The 14999-nt window shown below is 39.5% G+C and overlaps 1 protein-coding gene across 2 annotated transcripts in view; it reads right to left on the minus strand.

Annotated features, from left to right (window-relative positions):
- LOC132377844 (A disintegrin and metalloproteinase with thrombospondin motifs 9-like) overlaps positions 1-14999 on the minus strand; it is a 249369-nt gene that overhangs the window by 184567 nt on the left and 49803 nt on the right. For both annotated transcript variants that reach the window (XM_059944273.1, XM_059944271.1), the window contains exons 9-11: positions 8793-8939; positions 8097-8238; positions 7449-7553 (exon numbers count right to left, since the gene is read on the minus strand). In XM_059944273.1, the coding sequence (XP_059800256.1) occupies positions 7449-7553; positions 8097-8238; positions 8793-8939 (394 nt within the window). The remainder of the gene's footprint in view (positions 1-7448; positions 7554-8096; positions 8239-8792; positions 8940-14999) is intronic.

Here is a 14999-nt window from a genome sequence, read left to right on the forward strand (position 1 = left end):
ATCTTTGGTAACATACCAAGTCTCCTCAAACTTCTAATGAAATATACTTGCTGTTGTGCCTTCATTGTAATTGCAAAAAAAAGCTGGGCCCAGGATCTTCAGATATGTGGACACCCAGGAACTTGAAATTGTTCAACTTTATACTGCTGATCCCTCGATGAGGACTGATGTGTGTTCCCTTGACTTCCTGTTCCTGAATTCCTCAATCAATTCTTTTGTGTTACTGATGTTGAGTGCAAGGTTGTTGTTGTTGTAAAGCCATTCAATCAGCTAATCTATCTTAATCCTGTATGCTCCTCATCACCATCTGAAATCTGGCCAACAGTAGTTGTACCGTCAGCAAATTTATAGATGGCTTTTGAGCTGTGCCTAACCATATAGTCATGGGTGTAGAGAGAGTAGGGTATGGACTAAGCATGCAAGCTTGAAGGAGACAGCACCTCAAGTGGGAAGTGATTGTCAGTGAGGAGGTGTTATTTCTGATCTGCACAACCTGTGTTCCGCTGGTGAGGAACTTAAGATTCCAGATGCAGAGAGAGGTACAGAGGCCCAGGTTTTGGAGCTTGTTAGTGGTAGAACTGTTTTGAACACTGAGTCAGTAAACAGCAGCCAGAGGTAAGTATTAATATTTTCCAAGCGATTCAAGGTCGAGTGGAGAGCCAGTGAATTTGCATCGTCTGTGGACCTACTGGGCGATAGGCAAATTGCATTACTTAGAAAGGATGTCGATTCTAGCCACCCAAAGCACTTTATCATAGTAGATGTAAGTGCCACTGGGCAGTAGACATTGAGGCAGCTCACGCTGCTCTTCTTGGGCACTAATAACTAGAGCAGTGGGAGACTGAAGATGTCCTTAATCAGTCGCAGCAGTTGGTTGGCAGAGGTTTTTAGAGCCCTACCAGGTACATCTTTAGGGCCTGACGCCTTGCTTACATGTGAGAATTTGGCTCAAAAGTAGTGAACAAAAGGTAATTAGTGCTCAGGATTTGAGAAGTTCAGCAATAAATCTTCCATATCATGGTCACATGATCCCAAGGATGGACTTTCTTACTAACTTTGGCTGCGTCAAAGTTTCTGAACACTATATCTGAGTTTTAATTGTATTGAAAACACTAAAAAGCTAGTTTATTTTCCATGAATATCACATGATTTAAGGAAATCAGGAAACTAAAATGTTCAGATTTGTATGCCATACATTTTAATAAAATTGCTGTCTTGGAACTAATCTTGAACACTCAGCCACTCCATTATATATTGACAGCTCCTGTGGAGTTAACAGCCAGATCAAATGCAAGCTTTATTACTTAGGAAGCTCAAAAAAGTAGTTGTGAATTCTAAAACCAGAGGTTGATATCTATCATTATGCAAAATTAAGAATTTGCATGAAACACTTCTGAAGTGTTATTTAGAACCTTCCACAACAGTAAATAACTGCATGATTAATATGGGTCAAATTAACAGTAATACAGATTTTCAATTTTGTGTTATAATGACAGATATCACCTTCTTGTTTTATAATTTAAAACTGCTTTTTTTTGAGTTTAGTAAGAAATCAGGTTTGCATTTGATACTTCTCTCAACTCCACTGGGATTGCCAATATTAATGGAATGGTTGAGTGCAGAAGACTGCAATTAAAAAGACATTACTGGTTGACCCAAACAGTGTTAGCAGAGCATACAACAGGACTGTTGAACCTCTATGGTACTAAGTCTGTGGGAACCTTATAGTATCAGCTATAACAATTATGGTTACAATGCATTAATAGTTTAGGCTTAGAAATCCTTTAATGCAAACAAAAACAATGTGCATTGTATCCTGTGCATTACTTCACAGGATATAAATGCACAATTAAATCAAGGTTGTGAAGGTACAGTATTCTAATGCATGCAATATCTAATGTTTCACAGACATCAGAATCACATATATCTTGGGTCTGGCACATAAAAACCAAGTAGGCCAAAGCAGTGTGAGAACTAGCACTTTCTGATATATTTTGGGATATGTGTGAACAGAGAGTACACATCACATGGGACATCACACTGGGGACAGCATGAAAGTGATTGTTAGGGCCTTATCCTGCCAAATGGAAAGAAAGTGCGGGGACATCTAGGCATGAATTTAAGAAGAGAAACTCTCTGGCAACAGCCAACATATAAACGTCCTTTAACTAATAGAGGACCATGCCTTCACCTCCAAACAAAACTCTTCTACAGTCAGGGATCAGCTTGTTTGCAAACTTTATAAAATGGGGATGGTGAATCGTGACTGTTGTCAATCATGTGTTACCGGGTGCTCCCATTGGCCTCTGTATGGGAGCAAAATAAGAATGCAGGGTTCAAATTCCACATTAGTTAGCAATGCATCATTTGAACCCTGAGTTTCACCTTTTGTGAAAGATGGCAGAGATCTTTTGTTGCATGAGGATGAATATAGGAGGAGAAGCTTAGGAGAATCAATGGTGCCGAACGGCGACTCCTTTGCTTGTATCTTCGGAAACAGCTCTATTTCTATCTTTAAAATCTCTGTTTTTCCCTTTCAGAGTTCTTTTGAAGACCCTGACCTGAAGTTACACACTGACTATGATTCTTTGTGGGAATGGGACCTGCTCTCGGGGTTTCATGACTGGCCGTTATTCCGCAGGCCAAAGGCGTGGCCTAAGAGTTTCATTCACCTTTGGAGGTCTGAGATGTTGTGCCTCTGGAGACTGTGGGGGGGGGGGGGGAGGAATTGGAGGTTGGTGTCTGGGCAGGAGATCGGTGTGTCATGAGAGTCAGAAGATCTAAGGCTGCGCGCCCAGATACCTGAGATCTTTGGGCACAAAGCTCAAAAAAAGTGTCGCAACAGACTTTTAACATTACAAGCCAGCGAGTTGTTTGTTTTGTCTCCCCTCTCACTGTGAAACGGAGACACCTCTTTCTCCCTTATTAGGGAGAGAGAGCGAGCCTGGGGTATGTCGAATACCGGGTGAACGAGTAGTCTTTGGGGTACTGTAAGTCTGTGTCTTTGCTGTTGCTTAGCTCACGCTTGAGTGCTCGGTGGTGGGTGCCGATGCTTTTTTTTGCTGGTGGGGGGGACAGGGGATCGTTGCTTGTTGCCACTTACACATGGGAGGGAGGGGAGGGGGAACTGGGGTCCTAACATTTAATTGTCATTCATTCTTTGGGGGCACTCCTCTAGTTTTGTGAAGAAAAAGCATTTCAGAGTGTATATTGTATACAATTCTCTGACATTAAATGTATCTTTGAAACTAATAGGCTGAACTAATAAACTCTTCTCGGGCTTCCAGCTGGGTACAGGTATCGATTATAATTTGTTTCAATAACTCCGCCATCTTCATCAGGGATCCCCAATGAAGATAGCAGAGTTTACGCCGAGAAAGCACTAATTGGCTGAACTTTGATTCAAGATTGAAGATTCAAAGTCGTTTATTGTCATTCTTCAATACACAAATGTAAAGGAGAACAAAATGATTGTTACTCCAGATTGCAGTATAAAATAAAAACACAACTTTGGAAGGAAATTTTGGGGTTTCTCTCCATACCTGCTGTCATTTCCCCTTGTGTTCACAAGTGACATTGAAATGTTTGCAATTAGAATTCATACTTGCAAAGTTGCTGCCATGATTGACACCTATTTCTCCAGCTACTTTTCAAAATTCGTCTCTTTTATTGCAATAACTTTCCACTGATTACATTTGAGACATGGCACAAAGTGCACTTCACCATTAATTTCTAAGTAAATATTTTTAAGTAGAAGCATGCATAGAACAAGACAAAGGCAGTTGCCTCTTAAACTGTTCTCCTTCCAATGACTATAAATAAAGAACTGGCCAGTCACAAACAATGACATACACATCTAGTATTTTTAGGGAGAGAACTACAAAAGTTCTACTTGATTGCAGAAGTATACAGTGTAAAACAGGGTTTTTTTTCCCCACAGAGAGTGTTGGGTGCATTCGACACATTGTTAGAGTTGGAGGTGGAGGCAGATATAATAGGACCATTTAATAAACAGGAACATGGGTGATAGAAAATCAGATGGTTATGTGGGAGAGACAGGGTAGATTGATCTTAGAGTAGGCAAAACAGCATGGGCTGAAGGGCCTGAACTGTTCTGTAATGCTCCCTGTTCTAAGAAATTTCAAAATAGTTACTTATGTTACCCTTTTGCAACTTACAAATATATTATCAGAATATAATTGCTCTTACAAAACAGGATATATAATTTTATTGATGTAGTTTGTGTACACAGTCCATTGCAATTAAATATCACTGGACAGCAAATTTTTTGAAGGTGTTACTTCCTCAGAAGTATGTTGTGGTTAAGATGGACCACTTGAAGTTTAATTTTAGCCTACTTGGATCATGCCGGAATTTGGGGAAACATAAAATTAACTTTTATTGTATATAATGTGTTTACTGCATAACAGTGCTGACGCTTTGCAATAGTTCAATGAAGCTAAAATGTTTTGTTGATGATTTTGTTTGTACTGAGTGTCTGAAGCTTCTCATTTAAGTGTCCAATAATAATCAGCCAGCATTGATGGATTCCAGTTGCCCTGATACATTTTCCAATGTCCTGCTGAAACCTTTCACCGTGCTTGTCACTGACAGCAACAAGATTTGCAGGAAATAAATCTGATTGGGAATACAGAAAATTAATCTTTAGTAACATGTTGCACCACATGGCTGTGAATGACTGAATCATGTTGTCAACCAGCTGCATGTAGTTTGGTGCTCTGCAGCTGCAAGAAAATTTCCAACAACATCCTTGAATGTCTTCAATCCCATTTTCTTCAATTGCACTAAAAGTTCTTTGAATTGCCTGTCACTGATGACCCGTTTGATTTATGGATCGACAAAAAATGCCTTCCTTAATCTTGGCATCGGTTATTCTGGAAAATATCTGTCTCAAATATCAAAATCTATCACAAAAATTTTTGTGCCTGGTGACAGCAGATTCCATCCATGCAGTCCTGAACCCAGTAATTCTCCTTTTGCCTTTGAGAAACCCAAGTCCCTCTGACCAGGTCATGTAACTCAGATTGAGCTACCAGTTGAGGCTCACTTCACATAAAGGGCTCAAAATCTCTATCAGTATCAGTGTTGTTTTCCATTCCTGGCTCATGCATCATGGCATCTTTGTCTGCCTCCTGTAGACTCCACGTCTCTGGTGGCTTTGGTACTGGAAGACTATCATCATGTGGCACAGATCTCATAGCTGAAGGGAGATGGGGCATTCAATGGATTTCTTGTTTTTAGCAGAGAGACCCCAGATACACTGGTCAGAAAGCAGAAGCAGTCTGTCATGTAATCCTTCTATTCTCAACATGGCAACAGGACTGTGAACGGTTGTGACTTCTGAGTACCTCTGAGCCATGCTCTAATATTGACAGCCAATGTTCCACAACAAATGTGAGGAGCCCAGGCTTTGTCTTGATCGCCAATTTTACACCCAAAGTAGAGTTCATAGGCTTTCTTAATAAGTGGAGTCATGCTGTGTCTTTGAAATTTAAGCATATATGCGCCACTAGTATAACAGAAAGTATCGTGGCTGTTGCAACATTGGCGAGACGTTTTGCTATCACAATACTCATGAAAATGCAATTGCTTTATCATAATGAATCTACACTACATGCCATGCACACAGAGCATGTGCATCAATGTGATTGCAAACCAATAGGGCACATTCACATTCAGATTCAGCTTGAAGATTCAGGGGAGAAGATTTAGGATGGAGATGAGGAGAAATTGTTTTTCTCATAGAGTGGTGAATCTGTGGAATTCTCTGCCCAGGGAAACAGTTGAGGCTTCTTCACTAAATATATTTAAGATACAGTTAGATAAGATTTTTACATAGTAGGGGTATTAAGGATTATGGGGAAAAGGCAGGTAGATGGAGTTGAGTTTACAGATCAGCCATGATCCTATTGAATGGCAGGGTAGGCTCGATGGGCCGGATGGCCTACTCCTGCTCCTATTTCTTATGTTCATATGTTCTTAATATAGATGTAAATGCAATGCATGGAATGGTGTGTGCATGATGTTTTTATAGCCATTCTAAAACCTGTCCTGCCATGCAGCATCTGCCCTGCCTAAGCATGCCCGGGACAAGATAGAAAATTTTTCAGCTTACATCGTGGACAACATTTCAATTGACTTGAATTATGAATTGAAATAAAAAATATAGGCAATTTAAAAAAAATGGTGTGTGATTGTGAAATCGCAAGATGATTTTCAGGATCAGCAGCCCAAAATCCATAAGATACCATAAAGGTGTTCAGGGTGCAAAATCCTTTGTTGTCCAGTGATTCATCTCTTTTCATTCAGCATTGCTCAAAGGATTAAATACCAGGGTAGCTAGCCCTTAAGGTTTAATCTTGATTAACATTTATCTTGCTTGTCTCTTCTTCAGTGTTAAGTGTGCTGCTTTAATCCATATTTCTCTCCCTCAGCATTTTCAAACTGCTGATTATATCCCACTCAATCCTTCTTGAATATACACAGTTCTCTGAGCTCAGTTTGCTAACTTAGAACCTCAAATCCATGAATTACTCTAATTGAAAATGTTCCAGGGAAAATCAATGTTCATTTGAAGTTTTTGACTAATTTTCTTACAATCTTCTTTTTATTTGGCTGCTCATGATATTTCCATTCTCCCTCATCTCCCCAGGGTCTTTTTTTCCCTCATATGGCAGTAAGCAATCATAATTGACGTTAACAATAGGAGCAAAGGAAGTGAACATGGTCAAATGAGAACACCATATGTAGAATGCAGGACATGGATAGCTACTTGGATTAAGTTGAAAATCTGAAAAGTGTAAGGCACTGGAGTAATTCAATAAGGTTACCTACAGTTCTGGGAAGGTAATAAAAGTGCAAATTATAAACAAGACTAATTTTTAATAATTGAAGTTATGTGTAAGCAAACCTCTTATTTCTATTTTTTAAACAAAGGCATAAAGTACTTCAAAAGCTTCTGAAGAATTTACACAAAGCAAAACTAAAATGAAGTTAGACAGGAAGTTTAAGTAAGGAAGGTACTAATTATATACTAACCATGATAATGAATGGTAAAATGCATCACAAGCATGTCATTAGAATTGCTTTAAGTCTGTTTCTCCTTTATGTTTCTATTAGCTGTTGGAAGAGGTGAGTGCACTTGGAAGACTATAACCTATATAAATTGTGTGAAATACTGTACACCAAAGACAGAGAGATTCTGATTATTGTTAAATCTTTTTTTTTTGCTTAAGCACGCTTTCTAGTTCTTAATAGTAGCTTAGTTCTGAATGACTGAGAACTGCTTTAAGAACAGAAACATACAAATGTAATTTTTAGTTGCGCATGACACTTGTAAGACAATTTTTATATACATAAATGTAACTTGCATTGAAATAATTTATTTCATAAAAGTGAAATAATTAAAAAAGATTAGGAGTACTTACCTTCCCAGGTTCACACTCAGTTCCATCTGCCCACGGCATATGCTGAGTTCTACAGCCTCTTTGAACTCCCTCAGTGCTGGTACACCAAAGACGTCTGCACTGTGTCTGCAGAGCAAAAGAAACTTCTGAAATCTGCTACTGTCGGTTTCTATTTCCACAGTTCTATAATATCCTCACGGTGCAACAAGATAATGGGCATCTTTTAAAAAGGACTAGAGCACAGCACTATTAACACAATTAACATTGTTCTTCAGCAAAAGAATTCACTCAACAGTATTTTATCAATGAGAAGTTACCTGACTAAGAAAGTCTTTAGGTTCTTACACTCAAACAAAATGAGAATATGGGATTGAGAATCTCAATCTTAAATTTAAAATTCAACCAGTCAGTTTTACATCTAAAGAATAAATTAAGAATCCAGTTGTGTGAAACAAATTGAAATAAAAAATCATTTATGAACATTTAGTTCAATGTTGATTATCTACTTATATAAATAACGTTATATATCCTGTATACCTCTTGAAATTCTACAAAATTATCAAAAGATATAACAATTTCATTAATTACGTTTTAAAATTGTTATTAAAAGTTCCAGCTTTCCAACTACATACACCTGATCCATCAGTTTACACCTGATCCATTACTTACCATATAGGGGCACACCTGAGAACCGGATCCAAAAATCAATTCACATTGTTTGTCAACATTATAAATTTGACCAGGGAGCTGATGAGGGAGTGTATATGTTCTTGTCACAGGTTCATCAAGTAAACATTCACCATATCCTGTACTAAAAGGAAAAAATGGGTAAGAAAAATATCCTTGTATTTACATTTCTCACTACTAGGGTGGTATTTTAGCATAGTGGCTAGTATAATGCTTTATAGTGCCAGCGATAGTCAGGTTCAATTCCCGCTGCTGTTTGTGAAGAGTTTGCATGCTCCCCAAGACCATGTATGTTTCCTCCAAGTGCTCTGATTTCCTCCCACATTCTAAAGATGCATGGGTTCCTAAGTTATGGATCTGCTATGTTGCTGCTGGACACATGCCAACAAATGTTGGGTGCCTTCAGCACATTTTCAGACTGTGCAGTGCACTGGCGCAAAGGACACGTGTTTCAATGTACACGTGACAAATAAAGCTCGTGTTAAATTTTTATTAAAATTTTTTACATAAAAAACTCATTTGATGAAAATCACAAACCCTTTAAATGGAAGTAATTTTGGGAAACCAGATCAACCTTTCAGAATACTTGCAGTCGGGATTAACAGAACTACTCAAACTCCAAAACCAAACAGAGACCATGCACAGATCAAATGAACGTGTAATGAAATTCAAACATACTCTAAAAAATTAGTTACGTATCTTCTGCTACATTTGGACCACATCCAGGGATTGGTGTAATAGTTCAGTGTAGGCGCCATCACATGTTGTTGATTTTTGCCACCATCTTCTTTACACTTATTACTGTCATCATGAGGCATATTAAACCTAGTTGGAAATAAAAATATTCCATTAAAGATTAATTTGACAACCGTCATTTGGACAAGTTTTATAAATTCACATTGCATAATTGCCCAAAAATGGATCTTGTAGTACTCTTTAAGTACAGAGCATATATTAAAACCAAATTAACCATGGTTCAGTTGCCCAATAGTTATTCCAAGGTGAAGTTAAATGAATTTAGGAAATTGGCCCTAAGTTAGAAAATTGGTCTGAGTGTAATTCACTTTAATGCACCAGTAACTTTTCTGGCAACAGGTGCATATCAAATGACTACTCTAGTTATATACTGTTAGTATAAATTGGAACTTTTGTTGAAAACTCACAATGCAACTTTAGAATACTCACATAGCTTTGTTGCTTATTCTATATCTACATCCAACATGGGAAAGGCTAATTCAGGCTAATAAATCTGTGTTAGCTTTGGGATGTGGACAGAACAGAATTCAGAGGACCTGGAGGGAATCCATACAGTCACAAGGAGAAAGCACCAGAAATGAGTCACAGGAGCCTTGAAGCATCAGCTATACTGGTTGTGCTCTGTCATTGTGTATTTGCTATATTTATATCCACTTAAAGAGAGACATTGCTAACATTAGAAGACTTGAATGAACAGCTTCCAGACTCTCTGCAGACTGCTCAAATAACTTTTGACCTGCAATAATTTTAAGCAAACAAATCAAATCAAGTTTAATTATCATTCAAATCATACAGAGATACAGCTGAATGAGACAGTGTTTCTCTGGGGCCAAGGTGCAGAACATTCCAGTCAGCAAGCAAACTTCAAAACAGTGAGTAACATTCAAAATAGCGAGTAACATATTTCAAAATAGCGAACAAAGAAGCATATTCATTCCAAACAAAGACATAAAAGACCCTGAGTGACAATGTGTGGTAATCAATGGTAGTCTCATGGCAATGTGCAGACACGTACTATCCAGCCTGTCATTCCACCGTTTGAACACGGAAGCACAGTACCGATGGGAGAGGCCAGGCCCCAGCTGAGCTCAACCACGCTGCAGCGCTTCCATTTCTCTCACCTGGTCTGCAGCAACAGGCAAGCCTGAGGCTTGAGGCCCAGTCCTTGCTACACCTGAGGCTGCACAGCTCCCATATCACCTATCCCTCCACCAGACAAGGATAAAAGACCTTATCACTGTCCAACAGCGTCTACCGATTGCAAGTGAAATGTCCAAGACAACCTCACATGATTATACGGCACCAAATTTGATGCTTCCGAATAGCAGGCAGCAACATGGACTGCAGCCATAACAGCTCCTCCGACACACCAGCTGCCTCCTCTGATATCCCATCCATCTCCTTCCCCAATATCCTGATCGTCTCCTTCGATACCTTGGCCAGCTCCGCAGTACTCGAAATTCTTGAAGTAGAATTGTCATTTCCCCCACCACTGGCACACAGGGACTCTGCCCATTCTGGCTAAAAGTGGTGTGCAAATGAAATGTGGTCCTTTCTGATGAGGGCATATGTAGTTTTACCATGATACTAGGAGTCGTAGAGTTACATAGCTTGGTAACGGGACTTCAGCTCAGCTAATCTCTTCTGCCCATGTTTGTGCTATATCCTTCAAGTTACCAAAGTGTTAATTTCTTAGTCAATTTCATAAATATTTGCGGGGAAACTGGATCAATTTAGCATGTCATTCCAAATAAATGGTAAGATCCACCTTGAGACTTATTTATTCTGTAAGATTATAAACTCTTGATTCTAGCACACACATAATGCGGCAGGAATTCAGCAGGTCAGGCAGCATCTACGAAGGGAAATGAGCAGTCAGAGTTTCAGGCCAAGACCTTTTAGTAGTCCCGATGAAAAGTCTTAGCCCAAAATGTCAACTGTGAGTTTTCCTGCATAGATCCAGCTGACCTGTTGAGTTCCTGCTGCATTTTGTATGTGTGACCTTTGTAGATTTCCAGCATCTGCAGTCTCTCCTGTGAGCTCACTGATGCCAACAGTTTTGCTGTGGAATTGTGCCATACTTTTTTTGTAGGGGATCATAAGTCAGATGTGAATGTCTGTGAAAAGTAGCAAGACATTCAGTAAAAGCTTACAATTTTCACCTCAAAATTGGTCCCTCTTGTAAATGATATTTTACTGGCTGGATCAAAGTTGTGATTTTTTTGTTGAGCATTTGCCCTGAGCTTTTCTGTGCACAATGGCACCAGCCAAGGAAATATGAAGTACAGGAAAAAATGTCATCTGGTGTGCCACGGCCTTGTACCAAGGGAAATAGTTTGCTAAAGGCACAATCTGCTACCAGTGCTTACAGCTCACAATTCAGCAAGAACCGACCCTGCAGCAAAGCAACATGTAGACATGGATTAACATGCCCACAGCCAGTCGTTTGTCCACATTCTAGTTCTGTCCAGGAGTATCAACAACGATAATTATGGCAACAGCACGCCTGTGTAATGCACCTTGATGGAGTGCATAGATTGGCCCACTGGGAATGTAACTGACTACTGGGATACTGGGCTACTCATGGCTGAATCTACTGGACCAAACCATAGCCAAAGGAAGAGATTGGGGGGGTTCACAACACAACCCAAATCCTATATTTTGGCTGACTCACTTCTCTGCAATAAACTTGATGATGGCGCAACAGCTGCAATATCATTGGTCAGTGCAGTCAGGAACCATCCAGGGAGGTTTTACATGATTTAAAGTGAAAACCATCATAATGATATTCTTAAACTACTTTTTCTCTGATTTGTTATGTAGATAACCTAGTTGGGTTCTGCTGCTCACCCAGCTTCCGGCTGGGAAACCCAAAATTGCAAAATCTAATTTTTAGATAGTTAGTTTCAATAACAAGAAGTGTTCAACATAAAGCAGGATTGCAATTATTTATAGAAAACATAATTATCCCTAAAGTGACTGTGACACACTGTAAGGTGTCACTGCTAATGTAATGGCTTCTCTGTAATGTTCACTGCTGAGGTAACGGTTTCTCTGTAGCAGCAATGTTTAGGTTATTTCTGGAGATAACGGGATGCACGTAGCCCATACAAGATTTGTGGTTGTGTCTAGTGATTCTGGAAGCAGTTGCTTTCGCGGGCTTTTGCAGAGGGAGAGAGAGAGAGAGAGAGATGAAGAGAGAAGACACAGATGGAGCGATTTGGTAGTCCATGGACGGGGTGGCCTCAGAGCGAGGGTCCGAGGGGCAGCGACGATAGGAGGAGGATCAGCGAAGGGGAACTGTGAGCTCCAACTTTGTGTGCACAGACACTTTAATAAGATTTGGGCCCTTTTTCTTTTATATTTTGTTTCTCTACTAACCGTTTAGTCAAAGTAAGAGTTATAAAGCTTAATTGTTTAATCGCATATTGTGTACTGTTTGTTATTTCGGGGTACTGATGTGTAACAGGGGACATATCGCACAGCATCCACCCAAACGAGATTTCTTAAGTTTGGCCGGGCAGGGGGTTATCACCCTTTATATTAAGCCGCTCGGCAAAGCCAGTGTTACATGACCATTTACCTTTACACATCGATCCGAGTTAATGCACATTAGACCTAATACACAGTGTCCTCCCCTTTTGGCTTCTTTTCACTGCCACACCCAAAGTGTATTAAAAGTAACAGGTTAACTGTTGGATGGATGCAAGTTGCAATGCTCAGTTAAAATTCAATAGGGAAATCTCTATCACAGGGAAGTTAGAAAAAGCAGCTATTGCATTTTCTTTGCCGTCCAGGAATCACAACATGTGAACTGCTTAATAATCAATATCATGAACAGAAGTTGTTCTTTGTGAATGGGATGCACATATTTTGATTCAAATAGCTTTCGAAGAAGAAAAACATGACACAAACATCATAAAATAGGGGTTTTGTTACAGGAAAACATCAGAGTGCTTAATAGAAGGCCAGAGTGACTTTTTAAAAATAGGCTCACTAACACAGTCTGAACATTGTTGACAATGTTTAGTCAAATACAAAGAGTCTGCCCATTCCAGTATGCGGGATGATCATGGTTGAGGGTGACTTGGAGGGCAGGGTATTGAAAGTCTTGTGACTTCTCTGCAGATTCAAGCAGTCCCTTTAAATCAAGGATGTTCTGCTCCCACTCCTATGCTGAGGGCTGGAAAATGGCTGTTCATTTATTCCTTTAATGTGGGGTGGCCATTGGCTTCCAACTCCCACGTGGTACTAACGGAGCTAGTTCTTTGTCCAGTGGCTAGGAGGTTCATGGCAATTAGAGAACAGACTCTATTATACAGACATTACACACACATATCCACACCTGTCATCCCAGTTAATCCAGCAACAATACTCGAGTTATATGATGCTTCTGGGACCAAAGGAAGAGCTTGGGCTTCTCCTGCCTGACTGGAAAACAATTTTGCTTTGGGATTCTAAACATCACAGACATGAACTTTATCAAGCATAAATGGGACTTGTCTCAGGCAGCTGGTCCTTTCTCTCAAGTGGACCAAGCAGCCAAACTAATTTAATTTAAAAAAAAGCTTGTCATTGGGGAAAAATGGGATAGGAATCAGTCCAAACATATGCAAAACCAACAATATCTCTGAAACCTGAAATTGTGGTATCAGATTACACACAAAATATAGCTGGAAATGTACTTGAATTACATCAGAAATTATGTGTATGTGATGTTTCATTTAGAGATGTTTCTCATTGTGTTCACTACATCGCTTCCTGATGGTTATATGACATTTTCGGTGCTTCTACCAATTGAAAAAGCCAGACCAAATTTCCAACTTTCACTAATGATGGACACAAAGTTTCTGCAAGGTTCAGAATCACAGCAGTAAAAAGTGGTACTTTTGACAAATGAGTGCAAATTAAAGACAGACGAAGGCATTTCATGTTATCCTTTGATTTTCTTGCTAAGGACTGTAATAAACAAAGGAGTTAGAATACAAATGCAAAAATTAGCTTCAGTCTTCAAAGCACAGAAGCTGATCTTCAAAACATAAACATAGTTAACAGAAGGCCATCTCCAGGACTTGAGGTCCACTGATGAATAGAATTTGCAACTGTAAATTTATTATAAGGGGGAAAATATTTTGTGATACAAAGGAAAGAAATGCACATGGGAAAAGAAGCAGAAAAGTTGACAAAAGGGTTGGAACAAGAAATAATTAAAGGGCCGATGCAAAGTTATCAGCAGAGAAAATGAAACATAATGGGAGACACGTAGTGGAAGGGAAACAGCAGGTTGACAGTGAGGATGCAGGATACTTCATGCATAACTTTAAGTATGGAGCTAGCACACTTATCATCTGATTCTCTTCAGAGATCCTGCACAGATATCTGTACTGTAAGCACAAGGGAAAGAAAAAGTGTATTGCTGAGGGGATCCGACATTGATGACATCATTCTAAGATCCGAAAGTTGCAAATTTTCCAGTAGAAAACTGAAGTTTTCTTCCTTAAGCCTATATTGAGATTCATTGCAATGACACTGAATGGTATAGGCAGACAACCAGAGTGGGTATGAGATAAAGCATTGAAATAGCAAATGAACGGCAGTTTGACATAGCAATTTTGAACAGCTTTTACTCAATCTGTCTTTGCTTTCTTCAATCGGCCCAATGAGTTCACATCACTATTTATGATGCCCTCAAGCTTCTTCTTAGTATTCCTCAGCAATATCACTGGAATTCTCTATTCCCCTCTTCCACAGATACCAGTTTTGCCCCAACTATCCACGGTGACACTGGAATCCACTACTCTGTGCACAAATAAGTTCCTTTCAAATCCTGAAATACTCGGTGAGCACCCTATAACAGTGACATCTGATTATCTTCTTCACCATAAATGGAAACAATCTGTCTGCAGCTACTCTTTCAAAGCTGAGGCAGCACAGGAACTTGACCCTGAAATGCTAAAGTGAACACTGGAACCGGGTTACCTGTGAGTAAAAGGGAGTGCAGGATCTGGGGCTTCAGAGTCATGGGGACAAGGGGAGCCAGATGTTGAGACTGACAGTTATAGGAGTTTCACTTTATTACATCATTTATCTGCTGGTTGTCTGGCACTATACATTTTTCTAAGGAATTAC

The sequence above is a fragment of the Hypanus sabinus genome, chromosome 19 (genome assembly GCF_030144855.1).
Source record: "Hypanus sabinus isolate sHypSab1 chromosome 19, sHypSab1.hap1, whole genome shotgun sequence".
Classification (NCBI taxonomy): domain Eukaryota; kingdom Metazoa; phylum Chordata; class Chondrichthyes; order Myliobatiformes; family Dasyatidae; genus Hypanus; species Hypanus sabinus.